General features: G+C 42.6%; 1 protein-coding gene and 2 pseudogenes across 1 annotated transcript; all 3 read left to right on the plus strand.

The window, feature by feature from the left end:
- The first annotated feature begins 2,366 nt into the window (after positions 1-2,366).
- On the plus strand, positions 2,367-4,528 carry LOC123441298 (annotated as a pseudogene).
- Positions 4,529-4,981: 453 nt separating this feature from the next.
- On the plus strand, positions 4,982-5,661 carry LOC123441299 (UDP-glucuronic acid decarboxylase 4-like). Its single transcript, XM_045117779.1, has 4 exons — positions 4,982-5,043; positions 5,165-5,248; positions 5,347-5,421; positions 5,503-5,661. Exons 1-4 carry the CDS (start codon positions 5,014-5,016, stop codon positions 5,659-5,661), a joined length of 348 nt encoding a protein of 115 aa, XP_044973714.1. The 5' UTR covers positions 4,982-5,013.
- Positions 5,662-5,828: 167 nt separating this feature from the next.
- LOC123445909 lies at positions 5,829-5,914 on the plus strand (annotated as a pseudogene).
- The last annotated feature ends 9,971 nt before the right edge of the window (positions 5,915-15,885 follow it).

The raw sequence follows: 15,885 nt of genomic DNA on the forward strand, positions 1-15,885 counted from the left end.
CAAGCCACCACGGGTAAGAAGGACCGAAGCCTCGCGTTCGTCCTCCATGTTCGTCATTGCCGAGGACCAGTGTGAGCAAATCTTTCGCTCTATCTGCAGTGAACTTTCTTTTTCCCTCCTTAATTTCTTTCACTATCCTTTTGCAATTCTCCCTGGGTATCCTAAGACCGTCACTGCAGATGAGGTCCCCTGTTTTTTCGTCGTACGACCCACCATGCGCAAGGAACCAATTTCTTGCTCTCAATTCCCACTCATCACGGAGTTGTTCAGGTACGATGCCTTTATCTAGCAGATCTTCCTCTTTCTTATCCCACATTGGGATGGCAGTCTCATAGCCCCCTGGCCCCAGCTTGTGGTGATATTTCTTCTTGTCAGCATTTATCTTGTTCTTTTCTGACAATGCCTGGGCATCTTCTGACTCCTTGTACTCTTGAAATGCCTTCCAGTGATTCGCCTGCTTGGCTAGATACCCCTCGAATACTGGCACTTTCTTTGTCTTCAGATAGTTTTTCCATAGCTTCTTCTTCCAGCTACGGAACAGTTCGGCCATCTTCTTTAGAGTCCACTGCTTGACTTTGGCCCTCAGTTTTTTTGCGGCGTCTTCATTCTCACATTCTGGTAGGTTGAAATGTGACATGAGATCATTCCAAAGATTATCTTTGTACCTTTCGGCGACATAGTCACTATCGGCTGCCCCTTTGCGCTAGTTCCACTCCCGAACGCTGATAAGGACGTGATCCCTAATGAGAACTCCGCATTGCTTCTTGAATATGTCAGTAGCATTCTTTGGAAGCTTGGGTTCGCCCGTAGGCAATATCACCTCAAAGGTGTAATGCGTCCATGCATCCAACTTTCTAGTCGGGCCTCGTTTCGTAGCTTTGCTCGATGTGGAGGCCTAAGAGGGAGAAACATTCGTCAAATGAATGTATATGTATACAATATAGAGCTATATCCAATATTTTTCACATATTACAAGTGATTGTCGAACTTCATATGTATACCTCGCCGGACTTTATTATTTCTCCACCAACTTCTCCACCGGCTTCTCCATCAGTGGAGCTATCACCTTCTCCGTCATTGGACCTATCTCCTGCCCCATCAGCTTCATCTTCGTGTCGGTCGACCTCCATTCCATATCCGGAGGGGTTTAGATATGACGACGGAGATTCAGCTGGTTCAACGTCGGGGCCGTCTTTGATTATATCTTCGAGAAGTTCTTCCTCTTCGAGGTTCTGATATGTGGATCCATAGTTCTGCAAAAAAGGACATTTTATTAACTAATAAACTAACAAACTATATAAGAGGGGTTGGAAACTTCGAAGTGTCGTTTTATAGGAGGACCTTTAGTCCCGGGTCTTGGCTAGAACCTAAACTCTAAAATATGTCTAACGGATTCTCTTAACCTTTAAGGATTTAACAAAATGACGACATTCTAGATGTGTAGAAAATGATCCTATTTTTCCTGATCTCATCTACCCTTCTATATGTCACATTGTCTAGTGTCAAAGGACTTTGTTGAACTTTGTACCAAAAAATAATTATTCTATCAGGAACTCCGTTCCCACTACAAGAAATATGCTCATACATGACGTTCTTTAAGATGTCGTTGATTAATTTGTCATAAATCTATGATGATTTCCTCCGAGATTGTCGTAAGCTGTTTGAGGGGATCAAATCTACATATAAATTAGGATGATGTGAGTCAAAAACATCGTAACCGCATAAGATGAGATCGTCATAACTTTTACGACGATTATAAAAATGTCGTAACATGTTCTAACTATGTTAAAAAAAGGTAGAAAGATCGGAAATGCATATAAATTGGTCCTCATCTAGAAAATATGGTCTAACTCTAGTGAAAATTTATGTGGTGCCCTTTTGCAAAATATTTTTGATATATGCTTCACAAAATTCCTCTATTTTTAGTACTTGAAAACTATTTTAAATCATTGATTTTTCGAACCAATCAGAAATCTTCCCACAGATCGATGACATGGCGTTCATCCACCCATCGAACCCACATCCATCCATCCATCTATCTACAGAAGAAAAAAGTCACTCACTCCCGACCCATCGCACCCTTCCACCCGATCCAGTCCTCTCCCCTCCACCAAGCTCCCCCACCTCCGATCTGAAGCCACCACACAAATCTTCTCCCAGATCTGTCGCCGCCGCATGCTCTCCTCTCCTCCTCATCCCAGATCCGGAGCAGAAATAGGGGTCCAGAGACAGAGAGAGGGTGATGCGCCGGCCTCTCCCTCCCTCACCCTCTCTCTGTCTCTGCGCTGCACGCGCTAGGGTTTGACGAAGCTGCTGGCGGAGCATGAAGCTGCGTGTGCTAGGGCTCTCACTCCCGGCCTGCCGCGATGGTCGCGTCGGCCAAGATCCCGCAGCGGCAACTCTTCATTGACAGTGAGTGGCGCGCGCCCGCGCTCGGCCGCCGCCTCCCCGTCGTCAACCCGACCACCGAGGTCTCCATAGGTCCGCCCCTCTCTCTTTCCCCGCTTTCTGTTCGCCCGTCTCATTGGCTGCCTTGCTCATCACTAGGTTTCCACAAGCGAGATCCCGGCGGGCACCTCGGAGGACGTGGACGCCGCGGTGGCGGCCGTGCGCGCCGCCCTCAAGAGGAACTGCGGCCGTGAATGGTCCCGTGCCCCCGACGTCGTCCGGGCCAAGTACCTCCGCGCAATCGCCGCCAAGGTACTCTACCGCTTCCTCCGTAGGCGGTCTGTGTGTGTGCGTTGATGGGAGCGGCAAGCTCCGTTGTTGGCGGCGACATGGACCTGTCCTCGGCAGGGAACGCCAGGACCAGGTGGAGCAACTCCTCAAGGTACCGTACCAAGTCAACTCACATGACAGCCTACATGTGAATGATGTGCACAGATCATGAGTTTCATCAGACATACCCCTCCATCGTTTGTTGTTTCACGCCTTTTGATATGCTTTTACACATATCTGTGTTAGTAGAGTACTACGTAGTACATGCAGATAAGAACGTTTAGTAGTGTGTTTGGTTTAGGTTTTTCCGTGCTTAATTGCTCGCTTAATCCCAAAGAAACACCACGAAACAAACTTTTGTTTGGAATATGGATTGACACCTGAAAAAGGTTCTGAATATTTAGCCAAGGCTAACATATGTACCAGTAGATCATCTGTTGATGGCAAAAGCTTAAAAGAATGTTTTTGGGGTACACACACACCTGGATGGGAAGGTACACGTAGGGCTGCCCTCCCTACTAGTACATCTATAGGCGGCCAATGTTGTGTCACGGAAACGACCAAAAGATCACAACCCCCAAGACCTCCATTGACCTGAGCACACAACAGCTTCTACTATGTGCATGTTTGGTCTATGTGGAACTAAGATATGAAAATATTACTACATTTATTCATAATTTTATACATGTATTTATATATAAATATACAAAGATGTTGCGTGAGCTTTTGTGTGGGTCGGTTCTTGGATTTTGTCCAAAACAAATGGGAGCCATTGTCAGCAACAGTCACATTTCAAGTGTATTGTGTGTATGTATATAAAAACACGCATCATGCTAGTTTATGATCCGAAATTTATAGGTAGGAAGGTGTGGAAGATAGTGACAAAAGATAAAAATTAATATTAAGTAAACTGGTGTGTAGTGAACCATTATATTAACTTCAAAATACAACAATGTAATTATTCATCTTGATTGAACGACCTTCCACCAAAGTCAAAAAGCACAGTGAAATAGTCAGCTGCAGAAATTTTGATCAAAACTGTCCCACTGAAATCAGCAAAATGAAAAAATGGCATAAATCAATATATAGAAGTGCAATTTTGACGAAGACTATTTTTTAAAACATCGCAGCATGTCGCATCCCTTGTGCGTGCTACTTTGCTTGTCCTCACCCTCTCGACCCTCCCCTTGCTCATTCACCATCCATTTTATTCGGAACGTAGAGGGGGGGCAAAGCACCTAAGCTCCAAGTGAGCTCCTGCTCCACCCTCCAGGTGCCTTCATGTACTATTTTTATTTTTAGTCTCAACGTTTGGCATAGATTTATAATACAAAAAATGTCAAACTACTTTTCTTCATAGTCTCGGTTCATCAATCACATTTATGGATCCAAATTCATTCAACAGGTTTGCCGCAGCGAGTGCCCAGGGATTACCTTGCGTCGACCTGGGTATTACCAGCGAGCGCCCAGGGATTCCCTCTTGAAGAGGGTAATGGTGTGCCGCAGTAGTACACTCTGTGTATGTACCCAGAAAGTGATTCAAAAAATAGCAATTAAGAACCGCATGGAGGAAATATGTGTCGTGTTTAGTCTTCTATAAGACCTGCTTTCTATAAGGATGATAGCCTTTTTATACTAGATGAGTAAATGTAATGAAATATGCTTTTCATCTTAAATTTGTAAAACCTGGTACTTTTTTCACATGTAAGTCTGTTTTTGATGCATTTGGTATCCTTTTACTTAAGATGATTGAGCGGAAATCTGATCTGGCTAGGCTAGAGGCACTTGATTGCGGGAAGCCTCTTGATGAGCTAGTAGCAAAATTGCAATGTTGAGAGTGTAAATTAAAAAATACAGTAAAAAATACAATAAAAAAATAAAATCTAGATGGGGGTGGCCTCTTGCATGGTTTGATTCTTTCTGCTGGAAAGGGACAATTCTGGTAGGTGAAATGTGCCACATGGTGGATCCGGATCCCTTCCTAGTAAAGGAAGAAGGTGTGGGGCAAAACTGTATATGCTTGCGCTTGACCAAACATCTAACAACCAAGACTCTTAAAACAATTAAGAGAACAAGCATAAAAGGATGGAAGTTTGTTGGGCTAGATTGCTACAACTAGTCGTTGCTCCATTTTCTATGAATGCATTTGTCATGTACAGTTTAAATTCATTACATATAGAATGTAGTATTACTCTTTCTCCAGAGAAGTACCACTGATGTGTATGTATGTTTCTCTGGACAACAGGTGTCGGGAGTTGCTACGACGAGGGGAAGCTTACAGCTAACACCTTGACCATGGACTACCACCGTGGTGCCAACCTTGAGGTATTTTGTCATTTGTGTTATACTAATATATTGTTGCAAGCACTGAAATTTCGATTCCATCTGTATAAAAATAGGTATGTATGTGTAGTGATTCGTGTATTTTATTGTGTTCACTATTCAGGTTAGGATTGCTCGGATCTTTAACACCTATGGCCCGTGCATGTGCATTGACGATGGCCATGTTGTCAGCAACTTTGTTGCTCAGGTAAACACACAACGCTGTTGCTCTGCTAGTTTAAAAACCGCAAGTTTCTTTTCATTTCGGGACTTACACCCGAATGTTCTATGTTAATATAATGGCAGGCGCTAAGGAAGGAGCCTTTGACGGTTTACGGCGATGGCAAGCACACCAGGAGTTTCCAATACATTTCTGATTTGGTAGGTCATCTCTAACCATCAGTGAACAATAATTATGGCTATGCTATCTGGTATGCGCTTTCTAAAATTGCACTCTTCGAGGTTGAGGGGTTGATGAGGCTGATGGAAGGTGATCACATTGGGCCATTCAACTTGGGCAACCCCGGTGAGTTCACCATGCTGCAATTGGCCAAGGTTGTCCAGGACACCAGCGACCATGATGGTGAGTTCAATAACACTATTATGATGATGGAGTGCTGAGCAGAGGATGTGAAACATATAGACCACTGAGAACTTTTTTGGTCTTTGATGTATATAAAATCGAGTTTTCTAAAACTGATGCTAGGCATGCCATCACTGTATATATATTGTTGTAGATATGCTTGAGGTGGTTCTATTATTGTGGTACACAATGGAGTTTGTCAGCTAAGCATATGATGTTACAAGTAGATGCTACTGAGATGTCACCCATTGTTGAAGTATCTTAAACAGAGCTTTTTAAAACTGATGCTTGGTTTAGCTAGTGCTGGTAGCTTAGAGTGAGTATTGCTTATCTGCTTGTCAATCGAAATACACAACACACTAAATTTAGCAGTGAGTATTGATTATTGCTTATCTATTTGTCTTCTTAAAAACAATGGCATGTTGATTGAAGCCAAACATTGATGGGAATGCCTTAGCTTTTTTCTTTTTCTGCTAGAAACCTTGTTTTTGCTTCAGATTTCTTGACTGGTCAGCCTGGCATCTTACCTTATTAACTATAGCAACATGTTTTACTTTTACTTTAATTGAAGTATTCTGCAGTATGCAAATCAATTCTTTAAAAGGTGCATTATTGGCAACATGGAGACAAACCTTAAACTTATATCGGTTAAAATTGGTTACTTGGACGACAGACTAAGCCACCAGCCCACCACATGTCTACATCTATACAAGTTTAATTTGTTTTCTTTTACTGTCAGTGTGAACCGCATCATTGGTTGTTGGGTACTGGACTCCAGTGGCATGTCCTTCCATGTGATTTTTAAAGGCGATGGATGCAAATCTAGTTGCATCAGTATACTCCAGTACACTCAATTTAATTGTGAGCTTGCCAGACGAGACGTAGTAGTTGAATCTAGCCATATAGTAGTAGTAATAAAAAATACTATACGTTTTGGTGTGGCCAAACTGTTGTACATTATGTTTTCAGTAAGGAGCTCAAGTTCTTAGCACAAACTTGCTAAGTTTTGAACACTAACTTTAATTTATGTTCATGCAGGAAATGGACTGGTTCCTTTGAAATTCCTATGTTGGAAACAGTCCCTTACTCCACTCAGGTAACTGTATAATCTGACCCGCTTCTAGGTTTCCAGCACTTGAATCTTTCGTTAGGAGAGTTTGAAGTTGTTGGTATATTCTCAACCATTGAACGCTTTTAGTCATCCTCTTCGCTCGAGTAACAATGCTCAGAACAACTCTTTTCTAGTCTCCAGGATAATAAATCATGTTCTTTTATGTTTCCAAAAATACTTGTACTCCATGTTTCCAGAAAACAGTAGCATCACACATGTCAAAAAATACTGGAATAAATTAGAAGTAAAAATACTAGAATAAATTCGAAGTGGAGCATTGCTTGATTTATATACTTGATGACCAGAACTCGTTCAAGAGCTCTTTAGTCCTTCCAAAACAAGGTCTTGATGTCCCCCTTACAGAAAAATGTTCATATATGTTCGTGCATGATGCGTGTATGCATGTTGGATGGTCACGATTCTAGTGTACTAGCTAGCTAGGAAGCATTGTTTGGTTAGTGCTCTCCTCCTCGGTTGGCTAAACATATTCGTTTGTTTGATTTGGCTTCACAGTTACATATTTTTATTTGAACTTGACCTATGTTTATGCCCACTTTCTGTTAATTATCTTGAATGGTGTGGTACAGTGTCTATGCGTGCAGAACTTCCTCTCACAAAAAAAACTAAGTGCATATGTCTCGCACTTTTGTTTGCATTTCTTTTAACATCATCTTCAGGATGAATACAAATCTTTTTATTTCTAATTTTTATATTTATTTCCGTTTGATTGATTCATGTGCAGTGTAATGTTTTTGTAGGATGGCAAGTTGTCGCATCTCGAGCATGTCTCATAAGAGAGTGGAATGAAGTCCATTGTACTGTTGGGATAGTAGTAGATGTGTCATTGTTCTATTGTGTAACTCCGTCTCTTCTTGTAAAATTCATAAGTAAGGAAATGTATTCATGAGATGACTTATTGTGTTATGTAAACCTGGGAGATGTATTATGTGATGTTATATGATGGATGATTTTAATTCGAATTGGAGTTTTCTTGATTTGAATATGAAATAGTGTTTGATTTAATATTGGCCAAATAATTGGGTTGAAAAGGCCTAACAAATAGAAATGAAACCAAGTTCTCGAACAAAAAGTTGCTGAATTCAAAAATGAAAAAAGGCCAAAACTGAAACTGGACCAAATGTATTTGGGCACTAAAAGGCTAGGGCCCAAATTATAATGATACAAAAAAATTCAAAAAAAATACTATAAGTGGTTTTAAATAAGCTAAGGCCCAAAGAGAAGCACAATAAGGAAAAGCCCAAAAAAATAAAACTAGCCCATGTGATCAATTGAAATGGGTTGGGCTAATTTCAACCATGACGTTTTGATTTCGTCGTAATTTTGCCACGTAGGACTGCCACATAGGATTGGGTTAGATTGGCAATGACGATTTAGGATCGTCGTAAAGGTTACGATGATCCAGGAATCATCATAAAAGTTACGACGATTTCGATAAAAACGTCATTGCTGTCAGTTTTTGACGCTTCGTTTTCGACGCTTCGTTTTTCGTCGTAAGATCGTCGTAAATTAAAAACCGTGATGATGTAGCGACGAAAATGTAGCGTCGTGTATTAGTATATTTCTTGTAGTGTACAAAACAACTTTAGTCCCGGGTCGTGGCTCCACCCGGGACTCATAGATTTTTGCATAGTATTCAAAGTAGGAGTACTTTTCCAATTTGAGCATTCAATAAGCAAAACCAAATCCTACAATAAAGTAGTATTCAAATTAGCATGCATTCAATTATAAGCAAAACTACATCATCTCTTGTGTCCGTACATCGTCAAATATTATCACTAATACACCTCGAATACTATCATACATATAGCATCACTAATACAGCTAGAACCGTAGCGTCCGACGGGTATCGTCACGGGCGGTGGACACCCAAAGAGAAGGAACCATCACAGGATCATAGCTCAAGTGATATCCCGAAAGAACCTGCCAGGTATGGTCGAACCTGCCCTCCAACGCAACCATGTAGCGACAGACGTGCTCATCCTCCTCGCTGACACGGTGACGTACCACCTCCGCGGTGTCCGGAAGCCTCGGCACCGTCACTGGCCCACGCGACCGCCACCAAACAAGGATCGGGTCAACAACAGGCTGGCTCCTCACCAACCTATGCCCCCCAGAAGGTAGCACCTCCCAATACTAGCCGGGCGGAGCCCAGTCCCGGACATGGCCCCTCTGATCAAGCAGGTGTCCTCCGCCGAGTCGACGACGAGGATGCGGGATAGGCATCGTAAAATGAACTAAAAAAATAAACTAGTTCTATTAATTTTCTTGCTAAAAATAAACTAATTGTATATATAGTAAAATAAAGTAGTTTTATTAAATCAACTAGTTCAACTGTATATTGACAAAAGTTATAAGTGTGTGCAAAAAACAGACATTTGATTAACTAATAAACTAACAAACTATATATGATGCAAAATAATTCTATTTCTATTTGCAAATAAATTCTAACTAAATAATTCTAACTAGATAATTCTAAGTAAAATAATTCTATCTCTATTTGCAAATAAATTCTAACTAAATAATTCTAACTAATATAATTCTATTTCTATTTGCAAATAAATTCTAACTAAATAATTCTAACTAAAACAATTCTAACTAAATAATTCTAACAAAATAAATACTAACTAAAATATTTCTATATCTAACTATAACTATATCTAACTAAATACTAACTAATTTTTTTGAATTTAGACAACCTTTGTTTTCCGGCCTCCCTAGTCCCCACCACGGCTGTCGCCCGCCTTAGCAGCCCCCATGGCCGCCGCCCGCGTGAGCAGCCCCCGCGGCCGCCGCCGGCCTCCCCAATCCCCACCACCTCCTCTGCCCGAGCAGCCCCTGCCCCCGCGGCCGCCGCCCGCGTGAGCTCCCGCACGCGCTCAGGCGGCGCCGGCGTCGGCGCTCCCTCCCCTGTCCCCCCCTCTCTCTCTCTCCGAATCTGATGAAGAGAAGTCATACCTCCTCGGAAGAAGTGTCGGCGATGGCGAGAGCGAGGCGGAGGTCCGGCAGCCTGGCGGCGTCGATCGCCGTCGTCCGGTGTGCAGGCGAGAGCGAGAGGAGGAACAAAACAAGAGGAGATAGGTTGGAAACTTCGAAGTGTCACTTTATATAGGACGACCTTTAGTCCCGGGTCTTGGCTAGAACCGGGACTAAAGACACCCTTTAGTCCCGGGTCTAGCCACGAACCAGGACTAAAGACCCCTTTTCGGCAGGCGAGGAGGCGGGAAACAAGGGGCTTTAGTCCTGGGTCGTGGCTCCACCAGGGACTAAAGGGTGTCTTTAGTCACGGTTCGTGCCACGAACCGGGACTAAAGGCTTTGGCTGGCGGCATTCCAAAGTTTATAAGCCCCGTTGTCCCAACCGTGTCGAGCTCCTCTCTAAATAGACTGTAAATTTAAAAATTGAAAATATATTTAAAATTATGGAAAAAATTCAACCTGAATTCAAAGTGAGGTCACTTTGAATTTAGGTTGAATTTTCTTTATAAATTCTCATATAGTTTCAATTTTTTCCATTATTTTTGTTTTGTTCTTCGCTTTATTTATTTTGCTTTTTATAATTCTTTGTTTATTAAAATTCTTTTTGAAAATTTGAGAATTTGACAAAACTATGAAAATGAAAAGTATTTGAAATTGAATAAATAATTCAAAACTATTTTCTATTTTCAAAATTAATTATTTTGACTATCCAAACTATTAACTATTTTGTTATTTTCAATTAAAAACTATGTTTATTAAAATTCTTTTTGCATATTTGAGAATTTGACAAAACTCTGAAAATGTTGAAAGTTGGCAGGCTATCATTATTTCACCCACATAGCATGTGTTAAACAGTTGAGAGGGCTACGACAAAAACTGGATGCACTTCGTGTACAAAACGGACAATCTCTCTCGAAGTATTAGGGTTTCGAACGAGAACTCATCTCTTATAAAGGGATTTCATTTTTTTGAACTTATTTGAACTCCATACTTTTTGTGTGTTCAAAATGCACCACTCAAAGGCACATCACAAAATTTCAACAATTTCTGGCTTCATTTGGTATTTTTCGTGCATTTACTTTTTTTGAGCTAGTTGACCCTAAAATTGAAAAGCACTACAAATGAACTCTGAAAATGTTGAAAGTTGGCATGGTATCATCATTTCACCCACTTAGCATGTTCTAAAAAGTGGAGAGGGTTACGACAAAAACTGGATGCACTTCGTGTACAAAACAGACAATCTCTCTCGAAGTATCAGGGTTTCGAACGAGAACTCATCTGTTACAAAGGGATTTTATTTTTTGAACTTATTTGAAATCCATACTTTTTGTGTGTTTAAAATGCACCATTCAAAGGCACATCACAAATTTTCAACAATTTCTGACTTAATTTGGTATTTTTCGTGCATTTATTTTTGTTTTTTTGGGCTAGTTGACCCTAAAATTGAAAAGCACTACAAATGAACTCTGAAAATGTTGAAAGTTGTCATGCTATCATCATTTCACCCACATAGCATGTGTTAAAAAGTTGAGAGGGCTACGATAAAAACTGGATGCACTTCGTGTATAAAACGGACAATCTCTCTCGAATTATCAGGGTTTCGAACGAGAACTCATCTCTTACAAAGGTTTATTAAAATTATTTTTGCATATTTGAGAATTTGACAAAACTATGAAAATGAAAAGTGTTTGAAATTGAATAAATAATTCAAAACTAAAAGGTTTAGTACATTCCATACATGCATTACATAAAAGGTTTAATACATTATTACATTATTGCACCAATATTCCTATCTATTATTTCTGTTTTCTTCTGGGTCGTAGCCATGGAGAATCTTCATCATTCAGTAGGATGCTTGGGTCAGTTTTAACTTTGAAGGGCGGAATTTCATGAAACTTATTATAATCTACTGACATGTCTGTCTTTTTATCTACTCCCACGATGTTTCTTTTCCCTGAAAGAACTATGTGGTGTTTTGGCTCATCGGACGATATCTTCTTTTGCTGATTTCTTTTTCTCGTTTTTGTAGACATGTCCTTCACATAGAAAACCTGAGCGACATCATTGGCTAGGACAAATGGTTCGTCCATGTACGCAAGATATTTTGAGATCCACTGTTGTCATGCCATACTTTTGGTCTACAACTACCCCGCCTCCTGTCAGCTTCACCCATTTGCACCGAAACAAAGGGATCTTAAAAGTAGGTCCATAGTCAAGTTCCCATATCTCCTCTATGTACCCGTAATATGTTTCCAAACAATGTCCATTCTCGTCTGTTACATCAAAGCGGACACCATTATTTTGGTTGGTACTCTTTTTATCTAGGGCAACCGTGTAAAATGTATTCCCATTTATCTCATACCCTTGGAAAGTACATATAGTCGAAGATGGTGGCCTGGCCAAACAGTACAGCTGATCTCCAATGGTGTCGTCATTCATGAGATGTGTCTGCAACCAATTGTCGAAAGTCTTCTCGTGTTCCCCTTTAATCCAAGAGTCAGCCTTCCCCGGGTTTTCGGAGCGTAGAATATTCTTGTGTCTCACGATATACGGAGCCACCACGGTTGAATTGTGTAGAACTGTGTAGTGTGCTTGAGAGAAAGAATGCCCGTCCATACATACTTTTGCTTTCCTTTCTAGTGTGCCTTTTCCTGTCAGCCTACCCTCATACCGAGATTCAGGAACACCAATCGGCTTAAGGTCAGGAAGAAAGTCCACACAAAACTCAATGACCTCCTCTGTTCCATAGCCCTTGGAGATGCTTCCTTCTGGCCAAGCACGGTTACGAACATATTTCTTTAAGACTCCCATGAACCTCTCGAAGGGGAACATATTGTGTAGAAACACAGGACCGAGAATTCTAATCTCTTCGACTAGGTGAACTAGGAGGTGTATCATTATATTGAAGAAGGATGGCGGGAACAACAACTCAAAGCTGACCAGACATTGGACCACATCAATATGTAACCCTAATAGACTTTCTCGATCGATTACCTTCTGAGAAATTGCATTGAGGAATGCACATACCTTCACAATTGCCAGGCGAACATTTTTCGGTAGAATTCCCCTCAATGCAACCGGAAGCAATTGCGTCATAAGCACGTGGCAGTCATGAGACTTTAGGTTTTGGAATTTTTTGTCCTTCATATTTACGATTCCCTTTATATTCGACGAGAAGCCAGTCGGGACCTTGATACTGAAAAGGACTTCAAAGAAGATTTCCTTCTCTTCCTTAGTAAGAGCGTAGCTAGCACGCCCTTGAAACTGCCCTGGATGCATGCCATCTCTTCCTTTATGATGTTCCTGGTCCTCCCGTGCTTCCGGTGTATCTTTTGACTTCCCATACAAGCCCAGGAAACCTAGGATATTCACGCAAAGATTCTTCTTTAGGTGCATCACGTCGATTGCCGAGCGGACCTCATGGACTTCCCAGTAGGGTAGCTCCCAAAATATAGATTTCTTCTTCCACATGGGTACGCGCTTATCAGGGCCGTTAGGAACAGGTTGGCTGCCAGGACCCTTTCCAAAGATTACTTTTAAATCTTTGACCATATCAAATACTTCAGCACCAGTACGGATGACAGGCTTCCCCCGGGGTTCTGCCTTGCCATTGAAATGCTTGCCTTTTTTCTTTAAGGGATGCTTGGGCGGAAGAAAATGATGATTGTAAGGGTACACATTCTTCCTACATTTGTCCAGATATATACTTTCTGTCTGATCCAAACAGTGCCTGCATGCATTGTATCGCTTGTTTGACTGTCCTGAAATGTTACTAAGAGCAAGCCAATCATTGATGGTTACGAAAAGCAACGCTTGAAGGTCAAATTCCTCTTGTTTTTGCTCGTCCCACACACGTACACCTGGTTCGGCCCACAGCTGTAAAAGTTCATCAACTAATGGCCTTAGGTACACATCAATATCGTTACCGGGTTGCTTTGGACCTTGGATAAGCACTGGCATCATAATGAACTTCCACTTCATGCACAACCAAGGAGGCAGGTTGTAGATACATAGAGTAACGGTCCAGGTGCTGTGACTCCAACTCTGCTCCCCAAAAGGATTCATGCCATCTGTACTCAGACCAAACCATAAGTTCCTTGCGTCACCTGCAAATCTCGGGAACTCTCTCTCGATTTTTCGCCACTGCCGACCATCAGCGGTGTGCCTCAACTTATCGTCTTTCATACGATCTTCCATGTGCCATCGCAACAACTTCGCATGTTCTTAATTTCTGAACAGACGTTTCAACCATGGTATTATAGGAGCATACCACATCACCTTGGCAGGAACCCTCTTCCTGGGTGGCTCGCCCTCAATATCACCACGGTCATCTTTTCTGATCTTATACCGCAATGCAGTGCATACCGGGCATTTATCCATATTCTCGTACTTCTCACCGCGGTAGAGGATGCAGTCATTAGGGCATGCATGTATCTTCTGCACGTCTAATCCTAGAGGGCAGACAAGCTTCTTTGCTTCGTACGTGCTGGCGGGCAATTCGTTCTTTCTTGGAAGCATCTTCTTCATCAGTACCAGCAACTTTTTGAATGACGAGTCAGTCACACCGGTCTCTGCCTTCCACTTCAGCAATTCCAGTGTGCTACCAAGCTTCTTCTGGCCATCTTCACAAGTTGGGTACAACAATTTGTTGTGGTCCTGTAACATCTGCTCGAACTGCAACCTCTCCTTTTCTGTGTCGCAACCTCGCCGTGCATCAGAAATGACCCGACCAAGATCATCAGCGGGCTCATCTGGTTCCCGTTCTTCATCCTGATCTTCTTCTTCATTGTCTTCCATTGCGGTATCAGCATACTCAGGGAACATAGATCGGTAGTTGTCATCATCGTTCTCTTCTTCTTCATCGTCGTCTTCCATCATAACCCCTCTTTCTCCGTGCTTGGTCCAAACATTATAGCCCGACATAAAACCGGACCGAAGCAGGTGGCTCTGAATGACTCTTGAGGAAGTGTAATCCTTCTCATTCCGACATTCAACACATGGACAAAACATATAGCCACCACCATGCTTGTTCGCATCGGCTGCATCTCGAAAAGAATGCACGCCTTCTTTGTAAGCGGCTGTGCATCGATCACCGTACATCCATGGATGGCTCATCTGCGTTATACGACAGTATATCAAATACAATCACGATCCTAAAAATTAGTACCGCACGGTCTAAACGAGGAAATATAGTTGCTAACCTTTTAGAATAAGTAGAAATAAAGAGGAAGAGGTTTAAGCGTGGCTCGGGCATCTCATATCGTAGTTGTGTTCGGTGAACTGAAGCGGCATCGCTCTAACACACATTTCAACAAACAGCTCTAGTGCATCCAAGAGAAATGGAGAGCTAGCACACACCCACACTTTTCCATCCAAGAAAAATGCAAGGAAGAGGGGAGAGGGGGGCTGTGGCCAATATATATAGGCAGAGGACTTTAGTCCCGGTTTGAGACACAAACCGGGACAAAAGGTGGCGCACATGCGTGCTGCACACTGCGTAGCCCTTTAGTCCCGGTTTGAGACACAAACCCGGACTAAAGGCTCCTTACGGGCCGGGACCAAAGCCTCGTGGGCGGCATTGCGATTTGAGGCGACGTGGCCGGGCCTTTACTCCCGCCCCAGATGGAGGCCGGGACTAAAGGGTCGAGGCCACTAGTGGATAACGGGCCTTTGGCCGGGACCCTTTAGTCCCGGCCTGCCTCTGGGCCGGGACTAAAGGCCCGGCCACGTCGCCCAATTCTCAATGCCTCCCTCGAGGCTTTAGTCCCGGCCCGTAAGGAGCCTTTTGTCCCGGTTCGTGTCCCAAACCGGGACTAAAGGGCTACGCGGTGGGCAGTGGTGGTGGCAACCGTTCGTATCCCCCTTTAGTCCCGGTTGGTGGCTCAACCCGGGACTAAAGGCCTAACACGTTGCCTGCCGTAGTGGTGGAAACCGTTGGTATACCTCTTTAGTCCCGGTTGGTGGCTCAACCCAGGACTAAAGGCCCTAAACGGTTTGCATCCCGCGTCGTTTCGGGCGATGAAAAGCACGAACCGAAGCAGAGTCGCCATTTCTCTGTTTCTTCTTCTCTCTCGCTCTCGCTCTATGTTCTTCTTCTCTCTTCTTCCCTTCTCTTCTTCCACCATGCCAACTCGCTTTGGAGAGGTGCTCGCACA

Source organism: Hordeum vulgare, chromosome 3H (assembly GCF_904849725.1).
Source record: "Hordeum vulgare subsp. vulgare chromosome 3H, MorexV3_pseudomolecules_assembly, whole genome shotgun sequence".
NCBI classification, from domain to species: Eukaryota; Viridiplantae; Streptophyta; class Magnoliopsida; order Poales; family Poaceae; genus Hordeum; species Hordeum vulgare.

What these genes read in the sequence shown, in the direction of transcription:
- LOC123441299 (XM_045117779.1), top strand. Translation starts at nt 5,014, where the DNA reads ATGGACTACCACCGTGGTGCCAACCTTGAG. An exon ending in ACCGTGGTGCCAACCTTGAG is followed by an intron (nt 5,044 to 5,164) that starts GTATTTTGTCAT and finishes TTCACTATTCAG; the next exon opens with GTTAGGATTGCTCGGATCTT. An exon ending in TCAGCAACTTTGTTGCTCAG is followed by an intron (nt 5,249 to 5,346) that starts GTAAACACACAA and finishes ATATAATGGCAG; the next exon opens with GCGCTAAGGAAGGAGCCTTT.